Source organism: Galeopterus variegatus, unplaced genomic scaffold (genome assembly GCF_000696425.1).
Source record: "Galeopterus variegatus unplaced genomic scaffold, G_variegatus-3.0.2 Scaffold1905, whole genome shotgun sequence".
Lineage (NCBI taxonomy): Eukaryota > Metazoa > Chordata > Mammalia > Dermoptera > Cynocephalidae > Galeopterus > Galeopterus variegatus.
This window is the reverse complement of record NW_007728016.1, coordinates 113623-130194: the sequence shown is the minus strand read 5'-3', so window position 1 is coordinate 130194 and position 16572 is coordinate 113623. Positions and strand designations below refer to the sequence as shown.

Here is a 16572-nt window from a genome sequence, read left to right as displayed (position 1 = left end):
CCTAATTCACTTCTTGTTTTTAATTTAGGTCCCACTAAGACCTTCTCACATCCTTCAGTCTTTTTTCAACCCTGCCAAGAGATTATCTGCCTGAAAAACAAATTTAATTATGTCATTCTACTCAAAAACTTCCATTGAATCCTCTGGCTTAAACTTTTATTTGGCTGGTTGTTTCAGATACAAACAATCTCACAACTTCTGCAAAATAATTATGAAAACGAAAAAGAAAGAAAAGAAAATGCAAGGTACACTGAAAATTAGGTTAGCAAACTAGTACAATCAGTTTTTATTTATGTTGAAGCCATTGGAGCTAGAATAGGGAAAATAATTCTGTGTTCTACCTTTGGACACCTTAGGTGGACAGATCAATCCTGTCCACCTAACAGCAGGTAGAATAACACTTAGTTCCTCCTCCATTGCTCACCTCTGTTCCAATATCCAGGGTCTGTACTGACCAGAAAATTGAGCTGATAACTTTGTTGCATTGGTAATGCTTTTTTTTTTTTTTTTTTTGTCCTTTTTGTGACCGCCGCACTACACTCAACCAGTGAGCGCATCGCACCGGCCATCCCTATATAGGATCCAAACCCGAGGCAGGAGTGCTGCCACGCTCCCAGTGCCACACCCTCCCAAGTGCGCCATGGGCTCGGCCTGGTAATGCTTTTTTTTTTTTTCCTTTTTGTCTTTTTTCATGACCGGTAATGGGATCACAACCCTCAGTGTCGCGCCCGCACCGCGCTCAACCAGTGAGCGGACCGGTCTCTATATGGGATCTGAACCCTCGGCGGGAGCGCCCCCGAGCTCCCAAACGCCACACTCTACTGAGTGCACCACCGGGGCCGGCCCCCGGTAATGCTTTTTGATGTGGCAGAATACTGTGCCCTAACCCCTCACTCCCCATCCATATTTCCATACTCCTAAATGTAAGACAGAAAGGATACAGTAGGACAGGCAGTGATAAGATGCATTTTGAGAGACTCAGTTCCCATTAATAAAGTCTTGTAGGCAGATGCAGGGACACCTTGGCAGCAGTAAATGCTGGTTCAGTTTTGCATGCTCTCATCTGTTCAGAGTTTAAATATTAGAGAATCAGGAAGAGGGAGCAGGGGAAAAATTCACGTCAGTGTGATTGGGACACATTAAAATAAAACCAACGTGGTATTGCACCCCTGATAATAGGGAGACAAGAAAAACTTTCTCAATACAGATTAAACATAATTTTGTGCTCATTTTAATTAAAAAAAAATGTCATAGTAGGTGAACTCCAATCTAGGAAAGCAGGTCAGAGTTCTTGCCTTTGTATATGCTATGTGAATTTATCTCAGTGTATTTGGTTTGTGTCTACAGTCTAGCACTGGATTTGCCCCAAAATCATTGGTGGCATTGTCCAGCCTTGTTGGACTTATTCAAATAATAAGCATAGTGCTAAGGTGACACTGATAAATGAGGTCCATAGAAGCTCCTTTGTGGTGTAGCAAAGTCTCCCAGTCTCTTTGGGGACTTTCTCTTTTGTGTGGAGCATACTGTCACACTTGCTGTCACAATCCATTTTCCAATTTCCCATTAGACATATGGGCCTCTTCCTTCTGCTTGTCCTGTCATTTGGTTGTCGAGTATGATGTCTAACAAGAGAGAAATGACTCTGTCACAGCTTTTGACTCTGAATGGCAAAATTTTTTCTAGATACTAGATTAATCCCAGGCCAGTCAGAAAAACACTCTTGTAAGTATTTTTGACTGCACCCAGTATTATAATGTCTTGTGCATACACTCATCCTTGAGTAGCATCACACAAATGACCCTTGGAATCTAGAAGTTCTTGAACTCCAGGAAAAATAAGAGTCACCTCGTCAAAGAATTTGGAACCATCAGTACATCTGACCTGCCTTATTAAGATATGGCTGATTTTTCCTGAGATGATATCTCATTTAACTGATCTCAGTTCTTCACATTACCCGAGTCAATCAGGGTTCCTCCCTTCATAGTTAGAGAGGTAGAATGGACTCAAGATTTCTCTTCAGAACATTTGCTCACAGCTATGCAGTCAAATTACATGCAAGAGCAATGTGCTTTAGTTTCCTACTCTTTAAAAAAGGGGTATTCATCCCTATATTTGTCAGTGGAACCAAAACAAAGTAATGCATAACCCCTTTGTAAATTCTAAAGATTTATGTTTGTATAATTTGTTTAATAGGTATGAGTATTGTCAAGTGGCCACAGATAACTAAAATGATTTTCTAGAGTTTTTAAATCAAGAACAATCACAAAGTGAAAAAAATAAAAAAACAAAAAACAAAAAAATGAGAAAAAAGAAAAATCAAGAACAATACAATCACAATAAAAAATTTGAAAAAATAATAAAAAAAATGAGAAAAAAGAAAAATCAAGAACAATACAATCACAATAAAAAATTTGAAAAAATTTAAATTATTTAGATGCTACTGCACTTGAGTCTCTGAGTGACAGATTTTTACTATGTGTATATATAATTCTCTTCCAAAAGATCAGAGAAAGCTATAAAATAAACTTAAAGAATTTTATAAAATTATAGGATATTGCATATCATATATGTGACACAAGAAATAGACAAATTGATTATGGGTTGTGATAGAGTTTGGATGTGTGCAGTCCCTGCCAAAACTCGCAGAAATCTGATCCCCAATGTGGCAGTGCTGGGAGCTGTTTGAGTCGTCGGGGTGGATCCCTCATGCGTGGATAATGCTCTCCCTGGGGGAGGGAGGCCTGAGTGAGTTCTCACTCTATTAGTTACCATGAGAGCTGGTTGTTTAAAAGACACTGGCACCTCCCCTCTCTCTCACGCGCTTCCTCCCCTCTCTCTCGCGCTTCCTCCCCTCTCTCTCACGTGCTTCCTCTCGCCATGTGATCTGCTTGTACTCACTGGCTGCCTGCCACTTTTCCGCTATGAGTAGAAGCAGCCTGAGGCCTGTGTCAGATGCAGCTATCCCAGAATTGTAAGGCAAATAAATGTCTGTTCTTTATAAATTAACCAGTCTCAGGTACTCTGTTATAGCAACACAAAATGGACTAATACGGGTTGGAATATCAAGAAAAGTTGTGGGGAGGCCTAATAAACCATTCTAATAGAGTTGCCACATTTCCACAAGCAGAATTTTATAAACATAAACAAGAAGGGTAAGAAACAGAAAAGCTGTGCCTAGCCTCTATAATATTGTCAATGACCCAAAGCCAACAGAACAACCTGCCACAAGCAGAATTTTATAAACATAAACAAGAAGGGTAAGAAATAGAAAAGCTGTGCCTAGCCTCTATAATATTGTCAATGACCCAAAGCCAACAGAACAACCTGCTTAGGGCACAGACAGTAGATAAAGGAAAATATTCCTTAAAGGAAAAAAAAAAAGAGAGAGAGAGAGAGAGAGAGAAGAAAAGAACAAGAAACACCATCTCCTTCTCTCTTGGGTTTTGCCAACCTATGCTAATATTTACAGAGTCCTTGATACTATATCAAGTACTGTGTCAAGTTAAAGTGGCCTAACTCAGTTTTTCTCACTCCAACCCTATGACGTAGTTATACTATTATCATCCCCATGTAACTGATGAGAAAACTGAAAACTGAGTCTTGGTTTTGTGTGTCCTAACTCATTTAATCTCTGTTACAGCTCTAGGGGCATTTACACTGTTGTTATTCCCATTTGATTAATAAGAAACACCAGGCTTATTTGGAAAACTACAGAAAGGAGGCAATATTACTGAAGAGAGAGAGTAGTTTCAAGTTTATGGGCTGTTGATGAATAAAAGTGGAGTTTGTAGTGAGACTAAAGATAGGCAGCAAATTGAAGTAAGGAGCAGAAGGTCATAGCCTTTCCTTGGTAGATTTCTATTTGGGGAGCCAACATTACAATCTATGGGCCTTTATTTAGGAATATGACGAGAGAAGAAGCTTATGGTGACTAGTAGCAGCAATGGAAGCCAGTGAAAGAAATAATGATAGCTAAGTGACATCCTAAACATGTTTTAATTTTCAAAATAAGCAGTTCAGGTGGGCAATATCTTTATCCTATTTTAAAGATGAGGATGCTGAGACTTAAGTTCACATAGCTAGGTAAGAAGCAGAGCTCCAATTCAAAACCATATATGTCTGTCTCCAAAGCCCATGGTCTTTACCAATATGAAAATAATTACTGCTCTAAGTAATAAGTCCCTACTAGCCATTGTCATAAGCCAAATTATTATGTAGGAAATGTGGGGAGAAAAATTGCATGAGTAAATGATACATCCTTATTAAAATTCAATACTATTTTTTTAGTCGTTACCATTCAGTACCTCCTGAGTCATCTTTTTCCACACTTTTACTGGAGTTTATTCCCCCACCCCCAATCTAACCTTGAAATGTTTTCTTGACATCTACGCAATGGAAAAGGAGAGGAAAAATGGTTCTGAATATCCATACCGCTTAAAATATTGTTTTGTCCTTATACATAAAATATATATTAAAATGCATAATGAAAGGATCTATTGGATTAATACAATTAATAAAAAAGTTTTAGGAAAATGCCTACTTACTTAAACTCTCTGATAAAGTCACCAGAAAGGAATCAGCAGCTTAACCTATATCAAGGTGACCAAGTTAAAACAATACTGTGCCATGTTTATACATTGACCTCACAGAACTCCTTTTCTAACGTTAATTTATAAAACTGAAGTATTACTTTATGTGTAATGCGAATGATAAAAGGTGAGGACAATGATGTAACATGTGGAATGAAATGATGCCTGGCTCAGTAATCTGGAATCTGAGTCAAGAACTTTTCTAGGCAGTAGAGAACACACTCAGCAAGATAAACAGGGGCCCTGCTTTCACAAAGCTTGCATTCTAGGACTGACTCTAAGTGTATAAGCACACAAGAGATTTCAACTTAGTAGTAAATCTATGAAAATAATAAAATTCTTGAGAACTATGACAGAGAATATGGCAGTAGTCAGGCAGGACCTTGCTGTGCAAGTATCACTTGAGCTAAGATGTCAATAAGAAGGAACTATCCTTGGGAAGATCTGGGGTAAGGTTGGACCAGGCAAAGGGAGCAGCAGGAGGCAGATCCTGAGTTAGGCATGAGAGAAAAGACCAGCACGGCCAGAGAAAACCACAAATGGAAAAGCAGTTTGAAATGATGTGGGAGAAGTTGGGAGAAGCCAGAATGAAGAGGGCCTTGTAGACCACATATACAAAAATGTCACTGAAAGAGAAAAGCCCCTACTAAAAAGCTAGCAGAAGCCAAAATAAGCAATAGGGTGACACAGGGTTAATTTCCAAAAAAAATTAATGAGGTAATGAAGTTAATTATCAAAGAAGAGACATGTTATCACTTTTGGCATATTTCAGTGTCCAACACAATGTTGCGTGAACTCTATGTTCTTAGGCACTTAAAGTCCTATTCATTTCTTATTATCAGAAAGTGGCTGGTAACTGTGTTTCCAAACCTGATATATAACTAGTATAAACTAGTGGATGTCATAAAATGACCCTGGACCTGGAGCCAGCAGGTCCATACTGGAAGGTCCATACTACACATACTGGGCACTCCACTTGACCTCTTTGGGATTGTTTCCTTATATGGAAGTTTAAAAAATTTCTACCACCTAGGGCAATTGTAGACATTAAATAAGAAAATGTTTTTTAAAGTTTCTTAAAAATTGTAAAGCATTATCCCAACATTTCTTATGGGTTTTAAAATTCTTTTTAACATTTCTTGTTAAAATTTCCTGTCGTTGTTTTCAAGTAAATCCACTAGAGGTCAGAATTTCACATAAATTGTTTAAACAAACCACTAAGGTGGGAAAAAACCATTTTTCTATTAAGCAGCATAAAATAATAAATTTAAGGAATAGAAAGAAAAATAATGATGGTTTACAACAGAGAATTGTTGATAACTAAAACAGTGCTTATTCACAAAATTGTTACTCAACAGACTTAGACAGGGAGAGGAAGGAAAGATAAATAGAACTTGTTAAATATCTATTTATAATGTCTACACAGCTTAAAGCTTTTACTGATTATCTTCTATTATTCTTAAAACAGGTCTATGATGAAGGCCCATTTTGCAAATCAGATTGACTCATTTCTTTCTTTCCGCTGAATCATGCTTTGGAAATAATACTGTTAAAAAAGTCTGTATGTCAGTCAATATATTCTACGATGGGTTATCCTTATGGTTTTTCACCTGCAATTCTAAGTAATATATTTAGTTTCCACTTTCTCAAATAAATTTAGTGAAAATTCCTTTTATTGTCCTTTTCCAAAGTGTCTAGAAGTTTCCGAGCACAGTGCTGCAGTGCTCGTAAATATGGTAATGAAATGACTAGCTACAGAGAAAAATATAGACCAGCTTCATTTTATGAAAAAATACATTGAACAAAAGCAATAGCCCAGTCCTTTAAAATGTTTACTTAGCCATTAAGATATTTTTTTGAGAGCTAAATATAAAAAATTGCCTTGTTTGGGGGTGGGGAAGTTTACAGTACAATGAAGGAATCAGGTAGAGTAAATGGCAGTTTATATCTTGAGAGAAGGTGCCACTTTTGGGGTTTTTTTTTTTTTTTTTTTTTTTTTTTTTTGGTGTACGCACAACATCTAGCACAGTGCCTAGAGCAGAGGAAGGGCAGCAATGACTATGCTTATGTTGTTCCATGTGCATGTGTAGGCAGTTTGCAAAGATAAAAAACAAGTTAACTGGGTGTTGACCCTGAGACTTTGCAGTCTAATACCAATCTTAATATGTAGATACAAGTTCTAGGACAGGTTCCTTACCTTAGCTTCAAGCTCTTAGCATCTAATATGATGCCTGGGACTTAGTAGGTGTTCAGGTTCAGTACATTCCAGAATCATGGAATATCTTTACTAAGAAGGGAAATTAGAATAGGTTTGCTGCAAATAGCTTGTAATCATCTCATAATTCCTATACAAGCTCAGGAACAGAGTTAAAGAGGTTTTCATTGTTTGAAATCTTAACAGGGTTTCTAAAGGAATCGAGAAGCTTTGTGTTAGATAAAACGACAATAGTAGACAGACTCATGATGGCTAACCTGTTGATATTTAACAAATATTAATTGTGTATGGATTGAAGTGATAAGTAAAGTGGTTTAAAAATATTGGAAAGTATACTTCTTGTCTATTTCTTGGAAGGATTTGAGATTTTTCCTATACTTGGTAAACTCTCAAAAGCGAGGATTAATGGAATTCTTTACCAAGCACATTCTACACATTTTCTTTTCTTGTTTCTGCCAAACTCTACCCACTCCCTGGAATGCACTTCTTCCCTGTCTTCCCAAAAGAATCATACCTAAGGCCCAACTCAATAGCTCCCTTCTCAGAAAATCTCTTCAGCTCTCTGCTAAATCATTGATCTCTCCATAACACTAATATATATTATTTAATGTATTCTTGTGCCTAAATTAGTGCTTCACACCTAATGGGTATTCAATATATGTTGGATGAATTGGACTGAATGGAATTGTTAAACTAGAACGCATTATATTTTGAACACCATTTTAACAACACTTTGTCCGCTCTTCTAGTTTAGAAGTTGCAGTTTCTTTGCAAGGAAAATTGTTTAACAGTGCTATTCTCAAATGGATTCTCCCATTTGCAGAAACAAGAAAAACTTTAATTTTCAGCACCTCTCATGACATCCTAGGAATAATACAAAGTTTCCTACACTCTGGAAAGTATAATAATGGTTTTAATTAAACACTTTATTTCTAATCGAAACTTTCTTTTCTGAACATTTGCCCTCACATTATTCATTTATTCACCCGAGAAATTATTTGGGAGCTTCAAGGTCTCATTGTTTCTCCTACCATTTATTTTACAGTATCAAAGGTTAAAACTTGGATCACAATCTAAGAGGGAAATTAATTCACTGATTAAGAAAAATGCATTTTAAGCAATACACATTGAAATAACTGACACGCATAAGGCAATGTATTTCATTTTTTTTTTTTTTAGGAAAGACCCTTTTTTCTACTTAAAATTTTAAGCAGCTGCAATCTTCCAGCCTGTAGCCTGGAGAAATATAGCATGAATGACTAATAAGGGTGCACCAATCTGCAGCGCAGTGACCACTTTGAGAACAAATGGGTGAGAGATGAAACCAGAAAAACAGATTTTTTTTTTACTGACCAGTTGCTTGAAGCTATTTGGACCTTGGTTCTACTTGAAAAAATCTTACAGCATTGCATCATTCTTCAGCTGAAGGCACTTAGCCCCAAAGACTCCACTTTCAAATAAAGAAATGTTCATTTGTATACTACTTCCAATTCTTGACAAAAAATTTCCTATCTTGTTTAGTGGAACCCTGGAGCCCATTAATTTATAAAATATGTATTTACGATCTAATTTTTACCTTACTGAACTTTTGCATAAATAGCTTTACCAAAATCATGAGAAAGAAGCAGGATAAAAACAGCTCAAGAGTAGAGATACTGTTAAAGAAAGGATTCCTGGAGACTAATGCCTTGATTGCACATCTTCCCCTGCAGCAGAATGAAAGATGGAATTTCCCCTTGCCCTGGGTGAGTTTTGGGATTCCTGCCCCAGGGTTCCATCCCTTCCCAACCTTCTCTTACCTAACATTCAGGGAGAGCTTTAAATAAGTAAGAGACCATTGATTTCCCAAAATAGAAGGAAAGGGTGAGAAGAGAAAGTCATTGAGAAGCTAGGATGGGGTTGAGAGATGAGGAAAGAGATCATATTTATTATACATGAAGATTCTGGTTTTCTTTCCTCACCTTTGGGTCCTGGTGAAATTGTGTGTGTGGCACAAACTTCAGTGGTAGGACGACTATCGATGTCCAGACCCAGACTCTGAATTTGCAAAAGAAATAGCACCAGGAGGATAAACTGGTTCCTTCCATGCAGGGCTCCAAAGCCATTCATTGCTGTGGTTTCTCAAAAAATGATCTCCCAGATATGCCAAATAAACTGCTTTATTTAAAATAATGCCTCCTTTTGGGGGGAAGAAAGGGAAGTATCTGGATCACACATTCCAAAAAGGGCTACAAAGACAAGAAGGAAGCATATCCTCAGTTGTTTATTTTCTCAGTATTCCAAACGAACCATACATTGTCCAGACTGTTTATTTTCAAGTGACAAGAGTTTATTGAGAAGTATCTCTGAACTAAACACTCAAATGTGCAGGTCAGCAGAAACATCCCAAGAGCAGAGACAATAGAGATGCTTTCTGCTCAGTACTTGAGCTGACACTTTAATAGGTTATATTGCATTTAAATGCTAGGTTCCAGAAAGGTTGTGAACCAGAGATTTATTCAGTTTTCTATATGTTGTGCAAACACTATCCAGGCTTTTGAGCTTTTCATAACATAATATTCATTACCTGCTTGTGCAAGTTGAACACTAATGCTCCCAATGCTCTCCATGATCTTATTTTCTTCTTTTGTGACCAAGAATTCTCTCAGGGTTAAACCCAAAGGGAAAGAATAACCAGCTTTTCTGCAAAGCAATTTTGCAATAAGTACTAAGAATATAAAAATGTTTATAACCTTTGGCTTAGTAATTGCCCTTCTGGTACACTATCTCAAGGAAATATTCTAATGGACAAAGCTTTATTTTAGGAAATATGGCAAAAAGGGAAGGGACATTAACTGCCTAACAACGCATTAATTATTTGTAAATTGTGGTAAATAGGAATGTATTAGAGAGTATGACATGACAATTTTATTAAAATGATGTTTGTAAGCGTTTTTGAAAAAATAGGGAAAAAATACAGTAATATGTTTCTGAAAAAATTTAATAGATTTAGGTATAAATTATATAGATCTGATATACACATAGATATAGAGATCAAGATCTCTCTCTAACTGTCTATCTGTCTATCTATCTAGTCCACTAACACATAACCTGTATGACTAACCGAGGCTTAGTAAGATATTGGAAGACTAGAACCAGAATCCCAAACACAGGAGAGGCCCCTTACGCCCTCTGTGCTTGAAAAGGCGTGCTAACTAAGAGTTGGGTGAAAAGGATTTTAGATCTACTTTCCATGAAATTTAAAAAGAAGGACCTTACAGATCTTGATAAGGATCAACTGCTAAAGAAGTATCCCTAAGAGATGTCATTACAAGTAATAGTCAATCCAAGAAATATAGGTGTATTAATGTCTTAGGGCTGCCATAACAAAGTGCCACAAACTGAGTGGCTTAAACCTTCTGAGGTGACTTTAACACATGAATTTCAGGATGGGAGGGCCACAGTTCAACCTGTAACAAGAGACTTTATAGTATGACTGAAATGATTTAAAAAAATTTTTTTTATCTATTGAAACATAGTTGATTGTACATACCGTGGGGTACAGTGCTGCATATCCATACCCGTGTGCAATATGTGAGGCTCAAATTAGACTAATTAGTATGTACAACATTACACAATGTAATCATTTTTATGATCTTTACATAAGCGATACATGGAGAGGGAAGGAAAGAAACTGGCATTGATTGAATAGTCTTTATGGGTAGGCTGAGGGCTGGTCTCAACTTAAGTTTATCTTATTTAAGCCTCAAAACAGCCCTGTGGAATAGGCAGTAATCCTTCCATTTTGCAAACAATTGGCTAAGGCTCAGAAAAGTTAAGCAGTTTGCATAAGGTCATTCATTGAAAAAGAGACCGGAACCCCCCCCCCCAAAAAAAACCCAAATTATTTCCTAAAAGTCCTGCTTTTAAAATACTATTTGGGGGGTTGCTCAGTTAGTTCAGTTCATTGGAGCATTGTGCTGATAATATCAACATCCAGGGTTAGAACCCTGTACCAGCCAGCTGCTAAAAATAAATAAAATAAAATAAAATACTATTTGGTTTTGACAAAAATGAATATTCTAGAGTATTGTAGACACATTAATTTTCACACATTTGAAACATCCAAAGTGGATGCATTTGTCAGGTTAACAGTGATAGCAAAATAGTGAGAATTAATAGAATAATGTTTGAAGCCTCAAATTTCACATCTGTCATAACATAGAGCAAATTACTCAGTTTTAATTGCCACAAGGCATATAGAGTGAGTTTGGATTTGATATTTAATGTTCTCTCCAAATTCTATGATTCTTTAAAAAATTGGCCCTCTTTAATTTGTTTAGGTTACTGTAAATCTGTTTTGCTTCTTTTGTTTCTTTTCCTTGGCAAACAGTGAAAATAGAATTATTACATGTATACACAGAAAGCCACTGGCAATAATTTGAAACAAATAATAGTCCTTAGTATTTTTCCTTGGCATATCCTATTTCTCTTTTCTCCTATCTTTATTTATTTATTTATTTATTTATTTTTACTCAACAATGCATATAAACATATTTCTATATCAACTAAAAAAATATTACATGAAAATTTGAATTGTTATAGAGTATTTGTCACATATTATATACATAAAACTATTTAATCAACCAATGCCCTCTTGTTCAGAATTTAAATATTTTGATATATTAGTGTAAATATCACTGTGATGAACATCTTTACAGCTCAATCTATGTGCCCATTCCTCTTGACCCTTGAAGACGTGTGCATATGGCTTGATAAGTCATTGAATGCTGAGAACAAGAGTGAAGACATTTAAAAAATAACTCATATATTATAGTTAAATTGTACTCACTTCTCTCATGCCCCTGTCCCCAGGGCTAATTTTTTTTTTTTTGATATGGCTTTAAAACTGTAGTCGCCTTTCTTCCTTATTGATAAACAAGGGAACTTATAAGTAAGTGAATATTCAAAGAGGACTTTTATGGACCATAGAGGGCTGCTCTACTTTGAGCCAGGATTTACCAAGAAATGTAACCTTAAAAATTACTCTGCTGCTTCAGTTTGAATGACTGGAAAAATGTTATTGCACTGAGTAAAACTGATAAGAATTAGTTTTGTTGGAAGAATAATGGGGCTGGTTGAGTTTAAGGGTCATGGAAACAACAGAATGGTGATTATAAGCTGGAAGTTTGGAATGTAGGTTTTGAGTCTAGGTGAAAGTCTAGAACTTGAGATTTTTAATTTGGGAGTCATAGAGACTGAAAGGTATGATCATGACTGAAGTCATAGAGTATGAGGTTACAGAGAAAAGTAGATATTGAGGGGGAAGAGAAGTTTACGAAGATAAATGTTGAGATACCTACATTTAGGAGCCTGAAGGAGAAGGAAGGGCTAGCAATTAAATCAGAAAGGTAGCAAAATGTAATGGAAGCCGAAGAATAAGAAAAATATAAACATATTGCTGGTGCCAAATAATGCATGGAAGCATAAGATGAAGGCTGAGACAAGCTATGGGATTTAGGAGTCAATAATTTGTAAACAGACCTGTGTGAATGAAATAGACTATCCAGTGGAGAGATTTCAAAAATAGGAGAGGAAAAAAGTGACAAAGGTGTCTCCTGACCACTGGGAAAGTCATTATTGAATAGTCATGATAATAATAAAATTAATAGAAATAACACCTACTTTTATTGAATGCCATGTGGCAGGTGCTATGCTAAAGATTTAACATATGAACATTTTTCATGTGTCTGTTGGCCATTTGTATATCCTCTTTTGAGAAATGCCTATTCAGCTCCTTTGCTGCAGCAACATGGATGAACTTAGAGGAAATTATGTTAAGTGAAATAAGCCAGACACAGGAAGAGAAATACCACATGTCCTCACTCAAAAGTGGGAGCTGAAAGAAAGAGAGAAAGAGAGAGAGAGAGAAAAAGAAAGAAAGAAAGAAAGAAAGAAAGAAAGAAAGAAAGAAAGAAAGAAAGAAAGAAAGAAAGAAAGAAAGAAAGAAAGAAAGAATCATGATAATACATTAAAATTCCAAAAAAAGAGAGAGAGAATATAACTGTGGTTATTAGAGATAAGAAAGGCAGAGGAGGAGAGGGGTTGGTGAGAGACTAGTTAAGGGTCACAAAGACTGATTATGTTTTGTAAACATGAGTATACTAATTATCCTGTCTGCTGTCATCTTCCATTTCCCAAGCATGAAAATTCCAGCCTTAGCTTTATGCTTGTCCAAATATGATATACCACTAAAGTGAACAACAAGAGATATTCACCATCCCCTGTTATTCCTCTACTTGTTTTAAGTGGGTTGAGTGGTGGCTCCCAAAAAAGATGTGTCCACATCTTGACCCTAGAACCTGTGAATATGACCTTATTTTACAAACAGGTCTTTGCACATGTAATTAAGCTAAGGTACTCAAGATGAGATCATCTTGGAGTATTTGGGTGGGCCCTAAGTCCAAATGACAAGAGCCTTTATAAGAGACACCCAAGGGAAAGAGACAGGGGCAAGAGGAGAAGGCTATGTGAAGACTGATGCGGAGATTGGAGTTAGACAACTACAAGCTAAGGAAAGGACTTTACAGTTACCAGAATCTACAAAAGGTGAGGAAGGATTTTTCCCTAGAGCCTTCAGAGTGAGATCAGCCCTGCTGACACCTTGATTTTGTTCTTTTGGCCTTCAGAACGGTGAGGTAATAAATTTCCTTTGTTTTGAGTTACTAGATTTATGGTAATTTGTTACAGCAGCCCTAGAAAATGAATACACCATTTTTGTGATATTCATCCACAGTGACTGAAAGAAACAACACATCAGAACATTTGCTTAGTGCCTGATAGAGACCTAGCAACCTCTGTGCTCATGTATTTTAATTATCATGCACTCAGCTTTGATGATATCTGGAGGGAAAGTAAAATTCAGGATAGGAAACAAGCATATCCTAAGGCAGAAATTGAATGGCATGGTAAGTGAGGCAAAGCAATCAACACTAATTTTCTACTAAATTTGTTGGTGAAAAAAAGAAAAATAATGTAAAGAAAGTATTTGTAGAACCCTAACTGTGAATCATTGAAGCACTGAAGGGGATGGTGTATACAGGTGAAAATTGTGAGCCTGATGCCTACATTATTTAAAAATTGGTGCAGTTTCCTTGATAACCCAATAAATATTGTTACCAGGTACACAGGTCTGGCTGCCTGCCCCTCTTTCAAAAGCAAACCACTCAAAAGTCAAATGTTGGTGAAAATGGAAATCAACTTTTATTCAGGAATACGTGTTACCTGCGGAGAGATGTTAGGATAATCCATCTCTCTGGTAAACCTGAAGGAGAATGGGCAGGCTACAGCCATTTCAAAGTCTCAGATTTACTGGGGTTTTTTTTTAAAGAGGGGGACAAGGGAATAGAATGTGGGAAATGAAAAGCCGGAGGGAGGGGGAGGGGAGCCTCAATGGCTTCCTGCAGGGTCTCAGCTACAAAGTCTCGCCAAGACTCGGTCTGGTTTCTGCTCCCATCATTGCTGTTATCTCAGGGTCCTGCTGGAGGGTGGGATCAGCATAGCTTTATTGACGTCTTCCTCGGTTTCCCAGTGTTTGGATAGTACATGCAAGTCTGTATCTCCAGGTTGGCTGGAAAACAACCTTACATTCATGTAAATAATGTTATCTTGCCCCATAACCAAGCTTCAAAATATCAACTAACCATGGGAAAAGAGGAAACTCAGAAATGCATGCCGAGGAAAAAAAAACTGTGTCTTTGTAAAATTTGCTTACAGCCCATGCGGTTTTAGGTCCCAACATGACTTCAGTCCTGCTCACTCCAACAATATGGGATGACATAAATTTTAAAATAGGAGAGATGATTGAATAAGTGAAAGAAAGTTGTCAAATTATGCTAAATGTATTCTCTTGAATGTATTAAAAATACATAATGCTGCCCAGAAAGATTTCTATTGGCACTTAAGAATTCACTCTCAGTTATCTAGAAAATGAAGGCATTGAGAACTAGTCAAATAATTTTACTTTAAATTTGGTTTTGAGACAGACAAGCTAATTAAGTTTACAGCTGTCATAAAATTGTAAGAGGTTAATGGTAAATCTGCAAAGAGAAGAATCAGTGACTGGTATATGAAATTGTCTCCATAGTTCCACATTTTCCTTTCTGCTGTCATCTTCCATTTCCCAAGCATGAAAATTCCAGCCTTAGCTTTATGCTTGTCCAAATATGATATACCACTAAAGTGAACAACAAGAGATATTCACCATCCCCTGTTATTCCTCTACTTGTTTTAAGTGGGTTGAGTGGTGGCTCCCAAAAAAGATGTGTCCACATCTTGACCCTAGAACCTGTGAATATGACCTTATTTTACAAACAGGTCTTTGCACATGTAATTAAGCTAAGGTACTCAAGATGAGATCATCTTGGAGTATTTGGGTGGGCCCTAAGTCCAAATGACAAGAGCCTTTATAAGAGACACCCAAGGGAAAGAGACAGGGGCAAGAGGAGAAGGCTATGTGAAGACTGATGCGGAGATTGGAGTTAGACAACTACAAGCTAAGGAAAGGACTTTACAGTTACCAGAATCTACAAAAGGTGAGGAAGGATTTTTCCCTAGAGCCTTCAGAGTGAGATCAGCCCTGCTGACACCTTGATTTTGTTCTTTTGGCCTTCAGAACGGTGAGGTAATAAATTTCCTTTGTTTTGAGTTACTAGATTTATGGTAATTTGTTACAGCAGCCCTAGAAAATGAATACACCATTTTTGTGATATTCATCCACAGTGACTGAAAGAAACAACACATCAGAACATTTGCTTAGTGCCTGATAGAGACCTAGCAACCTCTGTGCTCATGTATTTTAATTATCATGCACTCAGCTTAGATGATATCTGGAGGGAAAGTAAAATTCAGGATAGGAAACAAGCATATCCTAAGGCAGAAGTGTTTATTAGTTAAAAGATAGTAACACAATGACAACCTCATCTCCAGGAGGGATTTCCTGACAAGTGGATGTAACTTAACTTTGGACTTGACTTGGTTTTGGGTTTGTGCATCCACATACGTACCTTACTGGGTTAAAAGTTTTCTCTTGTGAGTTAATTTAATGCAGTTTATAAGAAATGGAAATTAGTAAAATAGCTTTTAAAATGACATGTATTTAGAAAGTAACATGTAAACACACGCACGATTTTTTTTAAATTTACGTTACAAATTTCATGTGTATAAAGGAATTTTTTAAAAGTTCCAAATGGTTTTTAACAGCTTATTAGATAAAAACAGAGCCTCCTACTCTTCCTTCCCCACTCTTGATTCTTATTCCTGTAAGGAAACTATTTTAATAATTTTGCTTCTTATTTAACAATTAATGCTCCTTCATTTATCTCCTTTGAATTTTTAAGTAACAAATGAACTGATATTCTGGGTTTTATTTATTTTTTTAAATTTATATGCTCATTGACTTCTTAATATGGAAGATGGAAATTTCTCTCTCTTTTATTTCTAGCCCTACAGCTCCCTCCACACACATTTTTCTTTGTTCTATCTTTGTAACTTAATAATATTATAATTTTGAAACAATATTCAATGTTTATATTATAATGGCTCTGTAACAATTATTCACAGCTGAGTCACATAGTGAGCTATGATTACACTTTGTTTCTTGTACTAATTTTTTTTCCTGGACTTAATAATTGTGTTGTTTTGTTTTGCACAGCTTTCTATGCACCAGTCCCATAATGACTACCACTTTCTTGAGATTATCAGTTCTGTGGAAATGTGAAATGTTCCATT

The 16572-nt window shown here is 36.5% G+C and overlaps 1 protein-coding gene across 1 annotated transcript in view; it reads right to left on the bottom strand.

Annotated features, from left to right (window-relative positions):
* Nucleotides 1-9008, bottom strand: part of COLEC10 (collectin sub-family member 10 (C-type lectin)) — a 37477-nt gene extending 28469 nt beyond the window's left edge. The window contains exon 1 of the mRNA XM_008579530.1: nt 8766-9008. Within this exon, the coding sequence (XP_008577752.1) occupies nt 8766-8913 (148 nt within the window). The 5' untranslated portion in view covers nt 8914-9008. The remainder of the gene's footprint in view (nt 1-8765) is intronic.
* Nucleotides 9009-16572: the final 7564 nt, after the last annotated feature.